The sequence below is a fragment of the Candoia aspera genome, chromosome 1 (assembly GCF_035149785.1).
Source record: "Candoia aspera isolate rCanAsp1 chromosome 1, rCanAsp1.hap2, whole genome shotgun sequence".
Lineage (NCBI taxonomy): Eukaryota > Metazoa > Chordata > Lepidosauria > Squamata > Boidae > Candoia > Candoia aspera.
In genome coordinates, this window is record NC_086153.1 from 157274257 (window position 1) to 157290134 (window position 15878).

A 15878-nucleotide genomic window follows, 5' to 3' on the forward strand; every position below is an offset into this window, starting at 1 on the left:
GCTCAAGGACTGTGATGAATATAGGCCTTGGGTGGGTTAAAGATTTGCCATCAATATTTATGTAAAAGCTTTATTCATCCAACAATGGAAAAGTGGTACATGTATGGACAATGTATCTCTTGTCTTTGAGAATTATTTACAGCAAGAGGAGCTGACTATAGCTACCTATTTCACTTGTCCTCCTCCAAGCCTGGAAAGGGAGCTCCAAAATCATAAGGAAAATCTGGTGCCAGAAACTCTCTCCTTTCCCCTTACCAGCCTCTAAAGCCAGCTTTTTCTAACACTGCCCAAAGGGGAAGGAACTGTAGGGTTCCAAGATCCATTCCTCCCTAGCTTTTCAGCATGCTTCCTAATCAGGCATTATCTACACCAGCCTTGGAACTGATCTAGATTTATTTTCCTCTCCTACTGAAACTCCCAGGTCCATTAAAAGGGATTTTGGTTGAGAAATGAATAAGGTAAATGGAACAGGAATGATCTTCCTCCCTTACTTTTCTCTGCCAGAAGGAACCCTACTGAGCATTGGATGTTACAAAACCACCAATATCTCACTAGACAATGCATGCCACAAAAGGCACAGAGAACACATAGGAAGCCAGAGGAGAACTTTGCAGTCTCTTTCTATTAAAAACAGAAAAGAAGAGATGGTGTTCTGGTAGAACTTTTAGCTACTGATTAAACCAGATAATGTGCTTATCGAAATGTATGTTTTAGAAGCTACACTGGACAAGTGACTGTTTTATAACTTCACTGAAGCAGAATTACAGACATCAGACTATGTTACTACAGCCCTTTCTAAATAAATAAGAAATACCCTATGCCTTTTCATTGTACCATTCCCAAGAACTCTATCCAGGGCCATTTAACCCTGGCAGCTCTACAGAATCTCTCCAATTGCATGTCTTTGATTGTATCTTGATCTGCAAGGGCTCAGAAATGGATTACGTTTGTTGCCATGATATGAAAAGTATCATATATGATGTTTGCTCCTCCAGCTGCTTGTTATAGGTGCATGAACAGAGCAGGTTGTACATTGTCTCTGAAAGTGTCTGTGCAAATCTGTTGGTGGAGTCCTACTTCAATGTTGGGAGGAGGGAGGAGATAGAATTGTCGATATTAGCCTGATATTTCCTAGTTAATCTTATTCACTGGAACCCATCCCAACCCAACAATATCCAGCTACCAAAGGGGAGCCTTAGGGAATCTACCTCCTCATGTACTCAACTCCATGAACTATCCTTTTGTTTATGTTTGCCTGATTCTGATCCATGCTTTACATATGACTCATCCGGTAAAGAGAATTGGTTTCTCAGCACCGCAGCACTTTCTGTCCCAGCCTTGGTACCACCATCATATTCTCAATGGTACTGGTAGTCCAAGTTCTAAGGAATTCTAAATGTTTTAGAATTGCAGTTGAAACAGATATCCAGTTATTGCATCACTGACAAAGGGCTTGGCAGCATCTTAGACACTAATGGGTTGATAATGGCACAAGTGATTGTAGACCAACCTGACTCCTTCTTCAGAAGAGGACTGATCCACCGCAGGTTATATCATAACTAGTTTTAGTTGTCTGAAGTGCAAGAAGAGTTGTGGTTATTTTCACTGAGATTTATTACACTGAAACAAAGGGAAAGGGGAACTGGCTGTGTATTATTTAATACGCTTTGAATTATTTACTGTATGCTTACTGGCAGGAAGGCTGCCTGAGCAATATTGTAAAGGCCCTGTAGTGGTTCGTGCTTAGCACTTTTCTCTAATTTCAGGATGTATGTTTTTAGTGAAGAATATATGTTAATGGCTTAGTGCACGTACGTCAATAGGAAATAGAGATATTTACTGCACTTTCTCCATTCAGGTTCCTCGCTAGATTTGAAAGCTCTAATTCACCTACTTTTATGGTTTAGTTTAATGCTATCCTGAAGCTTTTAGTTTTTTTGTGATCAGAGTATCTGAGTATTTATTTTGATTTTTTCTTGGTGGTGTTTCTGATTACATTGCATTGTTAAAGGTGCTGGAAGATGTGGGTGCTAGATACTATTTCATTTTATTTCATTCCACATCTTTCCATCACTCTGAAGCACCCCTGGCTGCCCACATTTATCAGTTTGAAAGAACTCCATGGGAAAAGGTTCCTCTTGACATCTTCAGTGATTTATGTAATGTGACCAACAGGAAATGGCTTGCCTCAATTTTGCTTGTTCCCCTTTCAGAAAGATTTTGATCCCTAGAAAGAAAATCCAGATGGAGACAGGAACCTTTTTCCTGCCCTGTTGAAGAGTCTGAAGATTAACAACCTGAAAGGGTAAATAAGTCAAATAAAGCTGTCAGCCTTCCCCTAGAATGTGAGCTTATTCTTCTGGTCCTGAATGGTTAGGAGGCAACCAGAATAGCAGTCTGATCACAAAGGACTCATCCCTTGAACAGGCATCTAGTCCTGATCACATTCTAGATACTAGAACTTTGTTTTTCCATGAATGTGTGAAAGCCAACAGTTTGCAATTGGGTGATAAATATCCCAAGTGAAGCCATCCATAACCTTACTGGTCTCAGTGCTGGGTGCCTTTGAAGCTTACTGGGAAAATGCATCAAGGGAAAAAAAGAAAAGAAAAGAAAAACTATCCATTTTTGTGAGAAGAGTGAGCACGGCACCTGTTTCTGGAATCATATTTACTTTCTTGAGCTAAATAATTAACCATGTTCTGTGTACAGTACAGCTGGTGTTGAGCCATGTGGTGGGAGAATGTCATGGGTGGCATTTTTTTGTTTTTGGGAACCATATGCTGCTCTTGCTAAAAATGGCTTCTTTGTTCGAGTCCTCTTTTGTATCAGCATGAGTGTGTTTGTTGCTTTCTTCTCTTTCTCAGGCAGAGTTCACTCATTCTCCTAGAATGGAGTAAATAATTTTTCATGCATGCCCCACCCCCTCCAATTATTTTTGGCTTTCAAGCAGAACTAAAATCTTTGGGTCTTCAAAACAGGGGTCAGGGGATATGGAAATTGCAAATTATAGTCCTCTCAGAAACTGAATCCATCTATCTTACACCTCAGAAATAGGGAAAAAAGAGAAAAACATGTGGAAAACTGCCATTCGTAATCAATGTTTGTCGCTGAATTCTGGAGTCATGATTCAGATGGGTTCTGGAGAGTATACAAAAACATCACTGGAGATCTGTGTATACTTCATGGGCCACAGATTATCCTCTTCTGGAAGTAGGATGTTAATGACCCTAAGAAGAGGGAACATGGATTGGCTCATGTACTGTAGCTTCCAATTTTCAATGGTAGTGCTGAAAACTGTAAGGTGCCCTATTTTACAGAGGATGATATTTGAAGATGTTCTCTGTTTGAAGGACAGTCCACTCAGCCTTAGTTTAAAGACAAAGGACCATTTGAGCAGGATCAGGGAACTGCAAGTTGCCTGTCAACACTTAGCATCTGACAACAGCCTGAGCAAGGACACAAGCCATAGTATTCCTTATTCTGGCAAAATGTCTTGCATTGAAATGTAAAGTATGCTCATCATTTCTAAATCTGCAGCTATACATGCAAGTGACTATGCATATCTGATGCATGTCTGTGCCCCCTTTTGTCCTGATCTGGGAAATACATTTCCTCTGGTTTTGGTGTTGTGTAGGTGGCCCTTTGACCATTCCAAAGGGATAACCACAGAAGTACGTGCAGAGATGGTGTTAATCTCATTTTATGTCACTCCTTCTCTCCCTTAAATGTTACTGGTAGCATTGAATGGAAAGTAATAATTGGCACTAGCTGGTAGTTTAATCAACACTCTGGACTCCATTAATTAGATTGCATTCTGGTTTTTGGCTGTACCAGCAACACTACTGTCACTTTTTTTCTCACTGTGAGAAGGAGAAAGAGAGAAGAAGAGGAGGAGGAGGAGGAGGAGGAGGAGGAGGAGGAGAACTGCCCACTTTGATTAGTTATTTATGTTCTTCACTCTAAATTTTTCATATTGGTTTTCAGTAAATTTCATATCAACCCAGCCATCTATCTGTCACACTTCTCCTTTGCCTTCTCCCTTTTCTATACTTCTTCAAAAGCTATGGATTAAATTCCCTTTGTTCTCAGTTACCATGGAATAGCTGCTGCTAGTTTATCCAATAAGACATCAACTGGTGGATACTGTGCCCTTATCTGTTGGTTTATTGCATGGCCATCAACACTTTTATCCAAAGATCCCAGGATGAAATGCAAGGTTCCATTCTCCTGTCCTTTTACCTTGTAACAACCCTGTGAGGTGGATTAGGCCAAAAGGTAGTGATTGATCTAAGTCCATCCTGTGAGCTTCATGGCCAAGAGGGGTTTTAAAAAAACAGGGGTTTACAGTACTTGTTGAACGATCTACTAAAGAACGATTGGCCTTAATAATATTGAGAAACACAACATACCTAATTGCTTCTAAATTAATTATTATTGATCCACCATTTCTGATTTTTCTTTGTGGTTGGTTAGTATAAGGTGTGATGGTGAAATACTATAATACCTGATGTTTTCCAGGCCCCAACCATTGTCTGCTCTTGCTGTCACAGATGTCTCATCTTTCAGAAATGCCAACGCTCTTACTACTGCTGAGCAACTTATTTATGAAAACCGTCAGTGATATAAAAAAGATGGTTATATATATAAAGCCTAAGTGTCTTCACTTCTAAATAAACCTCCATGTGTTTTGGATCCCAGTGGCTTTTTATGGGTAATTAAAATGTATCATAAAGCTTCATTCACTTCAAATTGCCTTCCAGTATTTTGGTGCAAATCATAGGACTATCAGCCCTGAAAATCTGAAACTTGAAACAAACAGTTCCTATTTGATTGACATAACTAATTGAGCCAATAACCACCAATTTCTAAAGTGCACATTTTAATTAGATTTTAATGGCTGCCTTCCTTAAGAAAGAGTAATCAATGCCACTGAAACTGAAACAATTTAGACTTTTAGATCATTCTTCATGAATCCTCAGGTTGACGTTCAAGAACATTTCTCAAGCTGTAAACAGGATTAGACAATTCAATAATTTGCTTGCCAAGGACTCTGCTAGATCATTCACAGACCAAGTGGGAGGAAGATTGGCCAGATAACAAAACCTGTGCCCTCCCTTTGTCTGTGAAAAATCTTCAAAGAGGGAACCAATTTTAAAAGAATGCAAAGCCTTCATTTCCCAGCTTTCTCTGTACAAACCACTGATCCTGACTTTTTTCCTGGTTTAATTGCTTGAACATATGGTCAGCCTAGCTCTTTTGGAATGGAGGAAGGATATTGGACTCAGGAGTGTCTGCCTGGAAAGGGTATCAAAAAATCAAGACAGTGGCTGCAACTGTGTGATTGAAGCCCTTCCCATTTTTTATGTGTGGCACACACTCAGCTCACGTAGAAAAGGGATTGTGGCTTCAATTGCACTTTTCTGACTACCACCTTGAATTTTTTGACCCTCCCTCATGAATGTTCCTGATTGGATTTCATTCTATTTTTCTTTCTTCTTCATTAGTTGATTGGTGCAATCATCACTGATCATCTGCCATGGACTATTTCCTAGCAGCTACAATCTAACTGGGTGTAGGTTTCAATTTAATATAATTAAAAAGTTGGGATATTACACTATTGCCAGGGCAATAATTTTTTTTAACATGACTCCATGATATTTATCCCTGTATTCATTTGTCCTATATACCTGTGAGCTAGCTAGCTAGCTAGCTAGCTAGCTAGCTAGCTAGCTAGCTAGCTATTTATTTATATATATATATTTGTATGCTGCCCAACTCCCAGAGACTCTGGGCAATTCACAACATACAAACTCAGAAAAAATAATAATGAAACAAAATTAAAATAAAGACATTAAGCTACACATTATGTGCCCCCCCCTTTTCCTCCTAGGCTTTGTATTCATAGAGGTAGAATGTTGCAGTATAATAACACTTAAAATACAATAAAACTGAATTAAAATAAAACACCAAACACACATGCACATACACCCCAGATTTTAACCAGCTAGGCAGAGATCAATATTAAGAGCTAACTGGCTGATAAGCAGTGCAGCATGTTGACTGGCCTTAAAGCTGTTTTTTTTTTCAATATGCCTATTCAAATTATTAAATTAAGCCTGATCTTTGGATTTAATACATATTGCTAAAGACAGTTAGACACCTGTGCTTTTTTAGAAAGTACTTCTAGTTTAAATCACAAGATATTTAACAGTTTCCAAAGCAGTAGCATCATATTAGTTTGTGGAAGGAAATAACAGAGTCTTCTGGCATCTTGAAGGGCACCAACTGTATTACAGGTACTGCATAAGCTTTCCTGGATCAGAGTCACTACAACGGAGGCATGAAGTGTCATCTTGTCCGAGGTATATAGATACACTCCTGGTATAATGTATAGTATAGAAGCATGGATCACATGAAATAAGGTATGGACAGTGATAATTATATAAAGAAAGCAACCACTTAAAAACAATGGCTGAGAATGTCAAAGGCAGTCTTGCATTGGTGGCGTGGAAACTGGAGGGTCTTGTTCAAAGACTGGGGGATAGAAAGATGAGAAAGACTTCTGTGGCTTTTCAGAGATACCAAAAAAGATATGCAAATGCATTATTTAAAAGCAATCATTTCATACAGTACTGTACAGCCACATTAATCCTTGCCTTCCACATTTCTCATTGTGCAAAAAGGATCAGGAGTATTTCATTAGCAGGTAGTCAAGTAGGTCACCATTCTTTTTACTGCCATAATTTGAAAGAAGATGGCAGAAGAACACTTACGAAAGTGGAGAGAAGCAGCTAAGCAGGCAGATGTGAATTATTCTGAGTAAGAAAGTGGATGGAGATGTTCAGCACCGATGAAACTGTTCTGCCAGAGCAGCCTCATGGAAGAACGCACATGCCTTCTATCTCAACCTTAGCAGCTATTTAAAAGACGTGCGTCAGCAGTGCGGTTCCCACAAACCATCTTTTTACTCTTCGAAATTTCAAGGCAGACTAGCCTTAGAAAAGACTTGTGCACCCACCCAGTTTTGCCTAGCACAAGAAAGGCAAAACTTGCCACAATTTTGTCTTTATTCTGTTTTTAATTGTTCACTGCCCAGAGTCATGAACCTGAGATGGGCAGCCATCTAAATCAAAGAAATAAATACATGTAAAATAAATATAAGCTAAGCCAAAGTAACCTCTCTGCCTGTGGACAGTTAGCTTTTCAGGAGAAAATCTTCTAGGAACACATTTCCTTGACTTTGACCTGAACAAAAGCCAAGTGAAAAAGTCTGGTAAGATCCAAAGGCAATAAAACTTTCCAGTTAGCACAGACAGAATAAATGATTAATACTCTTGTGATTAAGGGAAGTATGAAGAATAACACTTCACTTCCCCCCAAAGTGTAGTAATTCCAGAAATGCTGTACCTGGGTTTGGTGCTTTTAGAAGGAGATAATTTGGGGCTGGCGACACTACTAGTATATGTATATTTACACCCAAATATGGGTTTTTGAGTAGAAGCAGTTCTACAGAGAGAGTCCCTTATTCTCAGCTACTTTCTGGGAAATGGTACTTAAAAAAAAAATCAACCTCACTCTCTTTCCTTTTGTCCCTTCTCATCTCAAAGTGTTTCCCTCCCCTACTTTCCAAAAATAGGAGTTAGATGACATCATCCCTAGTTTGGTGGGGAGAGAAAAGTATGCCAGCTATTCACCTGAGCTCTTCCTCAACATTTATTTGTTACGTTCTTCTCAATAAATGTAGTTAGCATGAGGTAATTTTTTACTATTAAGGAGTTTAAAGCTTCCTTTCTGGATTCCATACTTACCCCTATCAAGTCAGGAAACAGAACCCATGAATCTAGCCTGAAGCCAGAAGCTTGATCTCATCAATTCTGATATGTGGCATGTCTGTAAACACTCAATGTCATCTTTTTGAGGAGCAAGGATAGCCACTGTTAATCTGGGTTGTGTTCCACAAACTTGAATGCTACAACATGCAGACCTGCCCAGCAATTCTGTAGAGCAGGGTTTCTCAATCTTGGCAACTTTAAGATGTGTCGACTTCAACTCCCAGAATTCCCCAGCCAGCCATGCTGAAGTCCACACATCTTAAAGTTGCCAAGGTTGAGAAAAGCTGCCGTAGAGTATCTGGGTGGTATGAGCCATTTCATCACTGTAGGTCACGTCACAATTTCTGCAGATATAGCTCTGTAAATAAAACTCAGGAACAAAAAATAATAAAAGTATAACCAAACAAAAACAGCTGAGAGCTTTCTGCAGCCTAAAAACTACCCCCTGCCCCTTGTTTTTTTTTTCCTCTAAGGCATAAATCTGCTTTCTCCAACATATGGCCAACTCACTATGTTAAAGTTAGTCCATGAATTCTTACTTGCTTGTTCAAAAGTCATGCTGCTTGGCATTCTGGGAATAGAAGTTTGAAGAGGGTGGGGTGGGGGGCAAGAGGAGGCAGCTGGTACAAAACTTTATGGACTAAAGTCCCCTAGATGGAATTCATCCTGAGAGAGAATATACATATCTTGTGCTTCCCAGTTAGTTATCAGGAGATTTTTTCAGGGTACCAGCAATGCAGAGAATGTGATGTGTTATTTTTCTAGCCTCTTGTTATGTAATGTCCCTGCTTCTGCTTGTCAGGAAGGAAGGAACTGTAAGAAATAATTTGAGGGTCCAGTTTTCAAAGGCATCTTGCTAGGTGTGATAAGTGGAATGAAAAAACAAAATTTCAGATGGATGCCAAGCAGACCTTGCTCTGCCAGAGCTGTAAAACACGAGATGCTTCCCAGGATCCACATATTAATCCTTTCTAACAAATACTGTAGAGGAATATGTAAACCACCAACAGCACAGGAAGATTTATATGCAACACATCTATAGCCTATATAGAGGCTGTGGGATTGATAAAATGGGGTTCATTCAAACCTGGCCTTCAAAATGATTTAGGCACCTAAGAGAGGAAATCTAAAGCTGGTTGTTCAAATGAAAGTGAGAATATGGATACCTTTCAGTTGCCCTGAGTCTCACTGAGCTAGGAAACTTGGCACAGCTTAGACTGAGGGCTGCTCCCCGCCCCATGGATTTCTCCTCTTTGTTCAGTATCTCATGCCTCATGTCGTCCCAGTCCATTTAAACCATGGGTACCTGTGGCAGTTGTTTCAAATGTTCTGTTCTTTTAGGAAGCCACTGCTTTTTAATACCTGTATTTCATTGGTTAGCAATACAAAGACATAATCTATCTATTTTTCTATTCCCACATCCTTGTACAATCTACCCACCTCCATTCTTATTCCATTATTTTGTGCTGATTTTCTCTGCTGCCGTTTCTCAAGGCAAATTCATTGATTTATTTTTCTAGCATAGTGACTTTGCACGTTTAGCAGCCTAGATCCTCTCCTCTCTGCCTCCCTGTACAAAGTTACTTTTTAAGAAGACACTGGGTGGGAGAAATAGAAGTGATACAGATTTACTTCATCCCTCCCTTGTGCCCCCTTCCAATGCAACCAGTAAAGAAGCATCCATCTACACTGGCAGCCGATTGCTGAAATGATTGTCCAAGGGTTCCACTTAGTGGCGGCAATTTCAGGTTCAATTATAGAAAGTAGCAGGAGTTGATAAGTAATGGGCTGATCTTACAAGCACCATAAGGAGAAGCTTTGCTATCCATGGATAATGACTTAACATGTGGCATCCCTGAATAAGCCCAGATGTTCAACTGGTAAAGTGGTTCATGGCACTGCTTGCATGGCAGGAATGCACACCAGCCCTGCCATATGGCATTCTAGAAGCACAACTACTAGGTGGACAGAAATTGATAGAAAAGGGCAGGGCTAGAAAAGCATCACCTGACTACCATCAGTGTCCTCACAGTAGATGAAGGAAGCCAAGTGGCATCACATGCATCATGACATTGTCATGCAGATGATACAAATGATGCCATCTGGGGGATAATTCATTTTTTTAAAATATAGACTTTATCATCTTCAAAAAATAAAATAAAAAGACAAAAACCAAAAAAAGAGAAAAAAAAGAATTTTAAATACAATTCAATCAGCACAATAGAAAGCATCATCAATACCAAATATAACAATCTAAAGAAAATCCTTTAAAAAAACCATTATCAAAAAGACAGACAGACAGACAGACATATAGATACAGCTTATCGATTTATACATATAAAAGAAGAAGAATGACTTCTGCCTAACCAAGTTATAGAAATATCTAGATTTATAATACCTTACTCTCTTGCTACTAAATCTATATATAAATCTCCATTATTTCTATTCAATATGGTTCTTATTGTGAAAAACCCATAGTTATTACTTCATCTTTTTCAGTCTCTAGCAAATAGTCCAGAAATAGTTGCCATGATTCCTTAAAGCTAACAGTATTTTTGTCTCTTATCAAATCCATTAATTTAGCCATTTGGGCTAAGTCCAGTAGTTTAATTGTCCAATCCTCTATTGATGGGATTCATGGATCTTTCCAACATTGAGCATACAACATTCTGGCAGCCGTGATCATGTAGAAAAGCAAATTTCTATGATTTTTCTCCAGTTCGTCATCCATGATACCTAATAGGAACAGTTCTGAGTTTTTTATTATCCTAATTTTTAATATTTTCTGAATTCCTGTATGAATCTGATTCCAATTTTTTTTCACTTTTCTACAAGTCCACCAAAGATGGTAAAATGTTCCCACTCCCCCATCTGGGGGATAATTCATGACGGTATGATGACATGGTAGGTGTGACCTCATTGTGGCTTGTACAAAAACCTATGCTCTTGACTAAGGTTTTTTTTGGTCACCAGAGGGTCATTTCTACCAGCATAACTATATAGAAGCTTTCCCCAAACTAGTGCCCTCTAGTTTTGCTGAGGAATGCTGCCATATAAGTCCTGCTATAGCATTGTAATTACAACTGTTGTCTGACACGTCTTTACTATGACTCTGAAATATGTGCAACTTTATTGACCACGTATTATTCCTTGCTTACTTTTATCTTCCTCTTCTGCTTTTAGATCATAAGCAAACATATGCAATTATGAAAACAAAATTTATTTACTATGGAGAAGGAGATGGCAATACCAAGCCAACCTTATGTCATCCTTAAAAGAGCTAAATAGGATTGGACCTGGTTAGATACTGGATAGAAAAATTCCAGAAATCCCAAAGTTATAGGGTAACCTGGAAAGCTTTAAAAAATTCTGGAAGGAGGCAATGACAAACTAGTTCTCTGTCATTGCTAAGAAACTATATGGACATGTCCATGAAGTCACCAGGAAATGAGCTTAACCTGAGCAGGTGATTATCTCTCTTGTGTAGGTGCAAACTACTTTGTTGCCCTAGCTATGCATATCTATAGAGTGATAGCTGTTTTTTTTGTAAGCTGTAAATTTTTGTAAATTTACAAAATTCACTTTTTTCTGTAAATTTTCATTTTTTGTAAATGTAAGCTTACCAACATTTGTTTTATTTTTCTCTCCTTATATCTTAGGTAATATGAGATGCTTTTAACAACTGCACGTTTAATTACCATGAACAGAAAATATACTGTAATTTATTACAATGTGGCTAGTCCAAACATTAAGTCTAATGATTTCAATGTCAATTTTTTATTCAGCTTCCCTTTACAGAGGATGGGTACCACTTTTTCCATAACGGTTTGGCCAAAAGTCGAAGGCGGAGGAGTCTTCTGCACCGACTTCACTTACAGAAAGATCCCAGGGTAAGTGAGCCTTTAATGTCATCCATTCTTACTATCATCTTGTAGAAGTTATGCTACCAATCTGGATGACTTTAAAAGTAGAAAAGTAAATGATGACTAATCATGATGACTGCATATTGCCTCCAAGTCTGGAGTAGGAAACCACTCAGTTTTAATTGCTGGGAGAGAAAACTGGAAAAGGTATTGCCCTTGTGGCCTACTTTGAGGTTTCTAAAAAGGCATTTGATTGAATGCTGTGGAAATAGGATCTTGGACTAAAGAGGCTTTTGATCAAATCCAGAGCTTGTGTTGTCCTCCACAGCAATGGTTCCTCCCATTTGGTTTCCAAATGGTGAGTGCAACTGAGCAATCAAAACCTTGGCCCTTTTAAATGCCAATTGCACACATTGCATGCATATAAAAAGGGGCAGGATATTTTGAAACCAATAAACGCTGCCAAGGATGCTCCTGTGTTCTTACATGTTATATGTAACATCAGAAGTAAGAAATACCCATTTCTACCTGCAATTTCTTATTCCTCTCTGTTGTTGTTTTTTTTGTACTAATACAGCTATGCAAAGGTTCAGACTCAGTTCCAAAAGTTGCTTCAGTTATTACAAGCATGCAAGCATAGCACTTGTCTGCAATTATTTAAAGCAACCTCTTATTTCATCAGGATTTCTAGAAGGCATGGCTGCTTTAAGGGGTTGCAGACAAGTGCTACCATTGTGTCCCTGTGTGCTCTAAAGCAATTTTTGGGAATTGAATCCAAAACACTGCACAGCCCTAAAACAAAACACTGCACAGCCCTAAAAATAAATCTTTCATTGTGATTTCATATGAAGACTTGTTTGAGGCATTCTGTTATATTAACCCACTAACAACAGAATATGCTGGATGATATTAAATTATGGTAGCCAAAAGGTGCCTCTCTAACATTGCAATTCCATTCTCTGGCTGGGTTATAGTTTTGACTGTTTATAGTGGGTTGCAGACATTCAGATGTTCTCCTCTTGGGGAGAGGGGAGTTGCACTTTCAGACAGGAACAGACATTTTTTCTTCTTTTAATGCCCTCCCCCCAGGTCATCATTGTTGATGCCATTTTCCTGTAATGGTAGTAATCCATCTCCATTTTGTAAGACTCTTAAGCCAGAGACATACTTTTTTAGCTATCAGAGATGATTTCACACAGAGAAAATATGGTTTGTTTCAGCTTCTCCTTGAACTGTTTTGTTACAGAACTCCCTTGATGAAACCTATCTTCCTTTATCCTGATATATCACATCCATGTTTGTCTAAAACAAATTTGTTATATAAGACAGAACAGTGAATGGCACTACTACACAATAACCAAGGATGATAACGTTATTTTTACTCTTGAGGTAGAAAATCCCATGAGTGGCCTTCCATGAGAGTTAAAATGCAACAGTGATAGTATTTATGATTTATTAATCATTCCCTGTCTTGTGACCTCCCCCACCAATCATCTATCCAAAACAGCTTCTAATGGTAGACTAGACTTGCAAGATTTATGTCAGCCCTATAAGGCTGACCAGACTAAGAGAAAGACATTGTGTAGGCCTAAAGCTACTTTTATTAGAACAGCTAAAGTAACAGAATCTTGCAAGTCTGAATTTGCTTCCCTTCCTCTCTCTTTTATCTACATGTGAATTGGAGAGGGGGTGCTGCTGTCTGAGGCATTTTTATAAGCCACTTTCTTGGTCTGGGCTCAAGCCTCATTGATTTGATTGTTGCCTTGGCAGTGGACCCTCTGTCCTTCAAAGCCATTCTCTATGCTTCCTACAGTGTCTTCTCAATCTTAGCTTATAACTTCCCTGTTGATATCAGCAAGCTTTTCACCTCTCATTATCCCTTATTTCTTAGATAAAATGTTACAACATATTTTATGATACTGACAGTAACATTTCTATTGTTTTCAACACTTTATCTTCCTTCCTTCCTTCCTTCCTTTTTTTCTATATTGTTCATGCTTATCTTTTAACTTTGTAAAAAACTTCTTTAATAAAAATTATATTAAAAAATTCTAACGATACATGTTTCTTTTTCGCTAAACAGCCATATAATAATGACTCAGTCCTAAGCACAACAAAACCCTGTATCTTGCTTCTTCCTGCAATGTAGTTACATTTCAGTATTCAGTAGAAACAAGACCATATTACCTACAGAAACAAGACCATTCCGGGACCAGGCAAAGACTACACAAAGATGTAGAAGATAGTTCAGGCATAAGCAGTGGTGTAGGCCCAATACAGAACTCACTGCAAAGAACTCAGAAATACAGCCTGGCCTTACAAAACCCAGGGTGGGGCTTATAATCTGACTGTGCTGTGACTGATTAAAAGATAGACAGAGAGAGAGAGAGAGAGAGAGAGATGATAGACAGATACCTCCCTGCCACTGGAAATACACCCAAAAATCATCTAAAGTTCAATGTATTGAAAATGTTAAGCTGGCTTTTAGCATAGCTCTAGTTTGCATTCGCTTTTATTCTTTCCTCATCCCTAATGAGAACGTATAGTTGCAAGCCAGATGGAGATACTGTAGTGACCTTCAAAATCAACTTCAGATGATTCCACTTCACTTTTTGTAATGGATTTTCAAAGGCAGACTGAGCAGACTGAGGCTGAGAAAATGTAGCCATAGCTATACTGGATCACCAGGTACTGAGTGGTGAACTTTTTTGTCTTTTTCTTTCTATTATGTACAACTGAGGAAGACAAAAGCATAAAATAAATAATAAGTAACTGCCTAGAGTCCATTTAGATTGAGGGATGGATAAATCTCATGAATATATACATGCATACAAAAGGTTCATACAACCATTCTATTCCTAACCTGCATACAATATGTTCTTAAGGAAAATAAAACAAAGCTGAAGCTGAGATTGAAGACAAATGAGAGTGGAAAATGCATACTCTCACATTTCTGTAGCAAGTGAGACACAATGGGACTACAGCCTGTGTAATACTGAGTAATACAACTTTAATATTGGAAAAGACAGGAGGAGATGATTCTAACCCTTTTATTGTAAATGAAAACCATTACTGGAAGTAAAGAGCTAAATATCAGCTTGTGTTTCTGTCCCAGCAAGGAGGTAGAGAAAATGAAAACAAAATACCCCGAGGATCACAGGTGGCCAAAGAGGTTTCTTAACAAGAATGCAATTTTATGTTTCTCCAAGCCATGTGCTGCCATGCACTTCCAGAACAACTGTGTTCTGCAATGTCTTGGTTTTCCATATTCATCTCTTCCTCTTCTTTTCTAGGAAAGCCACAGAGTCAGATTAGAAGGTTTCTAAACACTGAAATATAATATCCAAGGGCCCTGAGGAACCCATCTCAGGGACCATAGGATCTTGAAGTTCCTTCTCAACATGAATGGAGTGGGAGTTCTGCCCTTGGAAGGCTCTTCACAGTGATAGTCGAAAGGTCTGCCAGTGTCAGAGAAGGCAAAACAAGAGCATTTGAAGGATATATCAGGCATGAGCATCTGCAGAGGACAAGGGGGAGCAGTGATATTGCTAGCATCATGAGATTGTTGTACAAATGATCAAATATTGTAAATTATGAAATGGAAGAAAGGGATATATCAGCCTTAGAGCTTGTGAATTAATTCATTTTTTAAAAAAAAACACAAACAAAATTCAAATTTGAAAAAAGGAAAAGAGAAAGGGAGAGGAATGGGAATGCCACATCTCTTTTGTCTTGCAATAATGCAGTGAAAGTTTGAATTTGATCATTTGTCTGATGTAGATTTTTCTCTCCATCCCTTGTTGACCATGGATCCCCTGTGGCCACACATTTCCTCCGATTTTTCATTAGCTGCTCTCACAAAGCTCTAAATCTGTCTTTTACGCAATAGTTCAGAGCAGGCTGGGTCTTTAAATCTCTCTGTGTTCCAAAATTAGTCACAGCTAAAAGCCAGCAGATTATAATATACTGAATGATAGGTTAAGTGCCACATACACAGTACATTTCATTTGATTCTGCCTATTTGGGCCAGAACTGCTCTGTAAGTCAGCCACCTTGAAATTTGTGCCTTCCAGATGTGTTAGACTGCAACCTCCCAAATTCCCAGCCAGCATTATTGCTGGAATTACTGACTGAGAATTCTGAGTATTGCAGTAATCCTAATATCTTCAGAAGGGACCAG

The 15878-nt window shown here is 38.6% G+C and overlaps 1 protein-coding gene across 1 annotated transcript in view; it reads left to right on the top strand.

The window, feature by feature from the left end:
• The window catches only part of PCSK2 (proprotein convertase subtilisin/kexin type 2), a 110534-nt gene that overhangs the window by 8710 nt on the left and 85946 nt on the right, over positions 1 to 15878 (top strand). Inside the window, exon 2 of the mRNA XM_063316474.1 lies at positions 11621 to 11725. Within this exon, the coding sequence (XP_063172544.1) occupies positions 11621 to 11725 (105 nt within the window). The remainder of the gene's footprint in view (positions 1 to 11620; positions 11726 to 15878) is intronic.